This window comes from Grammomys surdaster, unplaced genomic scaffold, assembly GCF_004785775.1.
Source record: "Grammomys surdaster isolate TR1022 unplaced genomic scaffold, NIH_TR_1.0 126051, whole genome shotgun sequence".
Taxonomy (NCBI): Eukaryota; Metazoa; Chordata; class Mammalia; order Rodentia; family Muridae; genus Grammomys; species Grammomys surdaster.
In genome coordinates this window covers 61,936-65,012 of record NW_021620862.1, presented here as the reverse complement: position 1 = coordinate 65,012, position 3,077 = coordinate 61,936, and the positions used below count along the sequence as shown (strand labels likewise).

At 38.8% G+C, this 3,077-nt stretch overlaps 1 protein-coding gene across 1 annotated transcript; it reads left to right on the top strand.

Moving 5' to 3' along the window:
• The first annotated feature begins 756 nt into the window (after nt 1-756).
• On the top strand, nt 757-1,722 carry LOC114610666 (olfactory receptor 6K6). Its single transcript, XM_028755277.1, has one exon. It carries the CDS (start codon nt 766-768, stop codon nt 1,720-1,722), a length of 957 nt encoding a protein of 318 aa, XP_028611110.1. The 5' UTR covers nt 757-765.
• Nucleotides 1,723-3,077: the final 1,355 nt, after the last annotated feature.

Genomic DNA, 3,077 nt, shown 5'->3' with positions numbered 1-3,077 from the left:
GAGGAGTAGCTATAAGTTTGTCCAGAGATGGCTACTAATTAGGTACAAAGTAAATATGGAAAGACTCTTAATTTGAGCAATTTTCATAGAAACCTGAACAGGGAAAAGGGAAAGCTACAGAGAAAGTAGCTGAAGTAGGTGAAAGTAGGTGAAGAAGTTCACACAATTATGACCTGATGAAAAACAAATGTTCCAGTGCAAAGGAAACAAATCAAAAATCTAGAAATTGATACTCAGCCAGACAGCCTCAGGCACTGTATTGGTGGACGAAAAAGTTAAAAACTTAAAGAGAATTATTGTCAAAGGTGTCTCTGATGCTTACTTTGTCCTTCCTTTGTCAGGCTATGTTCTGACAGCAATGTCCATTGACAGGTACTTTGTGTTTTCCTTTATTTCCCTCCTGAAGAACAGGAAATGGAAATATTTAAAAGTCAAAGTGAAAGGTTTGAGGCTAACCACATAGGGGTTGAAGGTAACTCTGAAAATGGCTGAATTTCCATTTTCCAAATTCTGAGACTAAACTTCTGAGTCATTTATTTTTCTTGACATAAATGTATGACAGTGAGAAAAAGATCACTCAGAGATTAGACTGCATTATAAATGTTTCAACTGCTTCTGGCATGGAATTATGAAGTTTGGAAATAATAGTAACTGACTTCTTTATGATCAAGTTTTCATCATAAGTAATTGAATATAAAAAGGAAAACATGTACAAGCAATATTGAAATTTCAGGAAGTTCCTTATGTCTTTTCTTACCTTCACAGATGACCCATTTGGTAGACAGCCGGAATCAAACTATGGTGGTTGAGTTCCTCTTCTCTGTGTTCCCACCTCTGTATGAAGGTGGCCTCTTGTTTTTTATTCTATTGATTCTTGTCTATGCATTCATCATATCAGGGAACCTAGTAATCTTTGTTGCTGTCCAGCTGGACACGGCTCTTCACACACCTATGTATTTCTTCATTAGTGTGCTATCTTTCCTGGAGATCTGGTATACCACGACTACCATTCCCAAGATGCTCTTCAGCCTAGTCAGTGAGAAGAAGACCATCTCCCTAGGTGGCTGCCTCATGCAGATGTACTTTTTCCACTCGTTGGGTATCACAGAAGGCTGTGTCCTGACTGCAATGTCCATTGACAGGTACATAGCTATCTGCTATCCTCTCCGTTACCCAACCATCATGACTTCCAAACTTTGTATCCAACTAACAGCTGGCTCCTGCTTCTGTGGCTTCCTTCTGGTACTCCCTGAGATTGCATGGATTGCCACTTTGCCATTCTGTGGCTCCAACAAGATCCATCAGATCTTCTGTGATTTCACCCCTGTGCTCAGTTTGGCCTGTACAGATACATCTTTGGTGGTCATTGTGGATGCTATCCATGCAGTAGAGATCCTGGCCTCCTTCCTTGTAATTGCTCTGTCCTATATCCGGATCATCATGGTAATTTTGGGGATGCCTTCAGCAGAAGGGAGGCACAAAGCCTTCTCCACTTGTGCAGCCCACCTTGCTGTTTTCTTGCTATTTTTTGGCAGCGTGGCTGTCATGTATTTGAGATTCTCAGCTACCTATTCAGTCTTCTGGGACACAGTAATTGCCGTCACTTTCGTTATCCTTGCTCCATTTCTCAATCCCATTATTTATAGTCTAAGAAACAAGGAAATGAAAGATGCTATTGGGAGGCTTTTTCATCAGAAGAGAGATCCTCGGGCTCAGAAATAGATCTCACTTCCTGATATTAAAGCATTATTGAAGTTTAGAATCTCACTGATGTTTTTTGTGCTCCTAATAATTCTTTTTCTATTGCCACAGATGCTTTTTCTTCTGCTCTTAAAGGGAATGATGAACTATATCTCTAGGTCACTAGTGACCACTTGTTCACATAACAACTACCAGACTCTTGACAGGTGAAGCAGTAAGTGTGGATTTTCATGCTTTAGGCACAAATTGACATATGCCTCATAACATACTAGTATGGTTCCTTCCCTTTGCTTTCGTGATCCCATGTGTTGATGAGGCCTAAGATGCATGCCACATAAAATAGTTCTGAAAATTGCTAATGTTCACATCCCTTTTATCTTTCTAGTTTCCTCTGTCATCCATTATTTCTCAAGTACTGTTTCCTGACACAGAAGACAAATTTTCTCTCCTTTTGGTTTATTTAATTGAATTAACTACACATTCAGTTTAGTAAAAATATGCTGGCTACTGCATTATGTTGTCATAGAATTTCAGGCTCAAAGTAGGGAGCCTCCCTGCCAAGAGAAGGTAGTGGTGGGGACACAGAGTAGGACTCTGATGATGGCTTTAAAGTCTGACAGTCTCAGGGCTTTCTAGTTCTCTAATTGTACTGGAGTGCTGATGATAACTTCTAAAAAGTCCTAAAAGCTTTCTTGCTCTCTCTGAGGGTAAAAGACTGCTTTCTTAGGTGATTAACACCTGTAGCCTGACAGTTGAGGATTAAGGGATGTAGCCTTTGTTCTATCTTAGCAGGAACTGCTGGGCTCTAACTTTCACCTTCTAGTCTGAAGTCAAAGGGGAAAAAAAATTTAGAAAAAAGTGGTCATAGGGTTTATTCCCAAATCGTAAAATGTTTCCTATGAAAGCTATCTAAAGGGAAAAGCAGAAGGATCCTAAACAGGAGAAAGGGAAAAATTCTATTCTATCTGGGGAAAGGGAAAAATTCTATTCTATCTGGGAAAAGGGAAAAAATTCTATTCTATCTCTCTATTTTATCTATCTCTCATCTCTTTGTCCTCAGTACTTATACATCTTTCAGAAGACATGATCACATGACACAAAGTTCATAACAAGTTCACACAAAAAATCAAATCATAAATCGAAATAGAAGTTTACAACAAAGAATGTTTACATGCATATCCATTAGGAGTAATTACATGGGTGAACATCCGTCACCTATCTCAGCTCCACAGGTTCATTGAGGGTTTAAAACAATAACTAAGTTATCAGTGAAGCTTTGTATAAATAATCCCAGTCAGTACTTTGTCTTCTGTCCTAGAACCTATAATAAATCAATAGTTCCCTTTTTATGATCTTCGGTTAATTGTTTTACAACC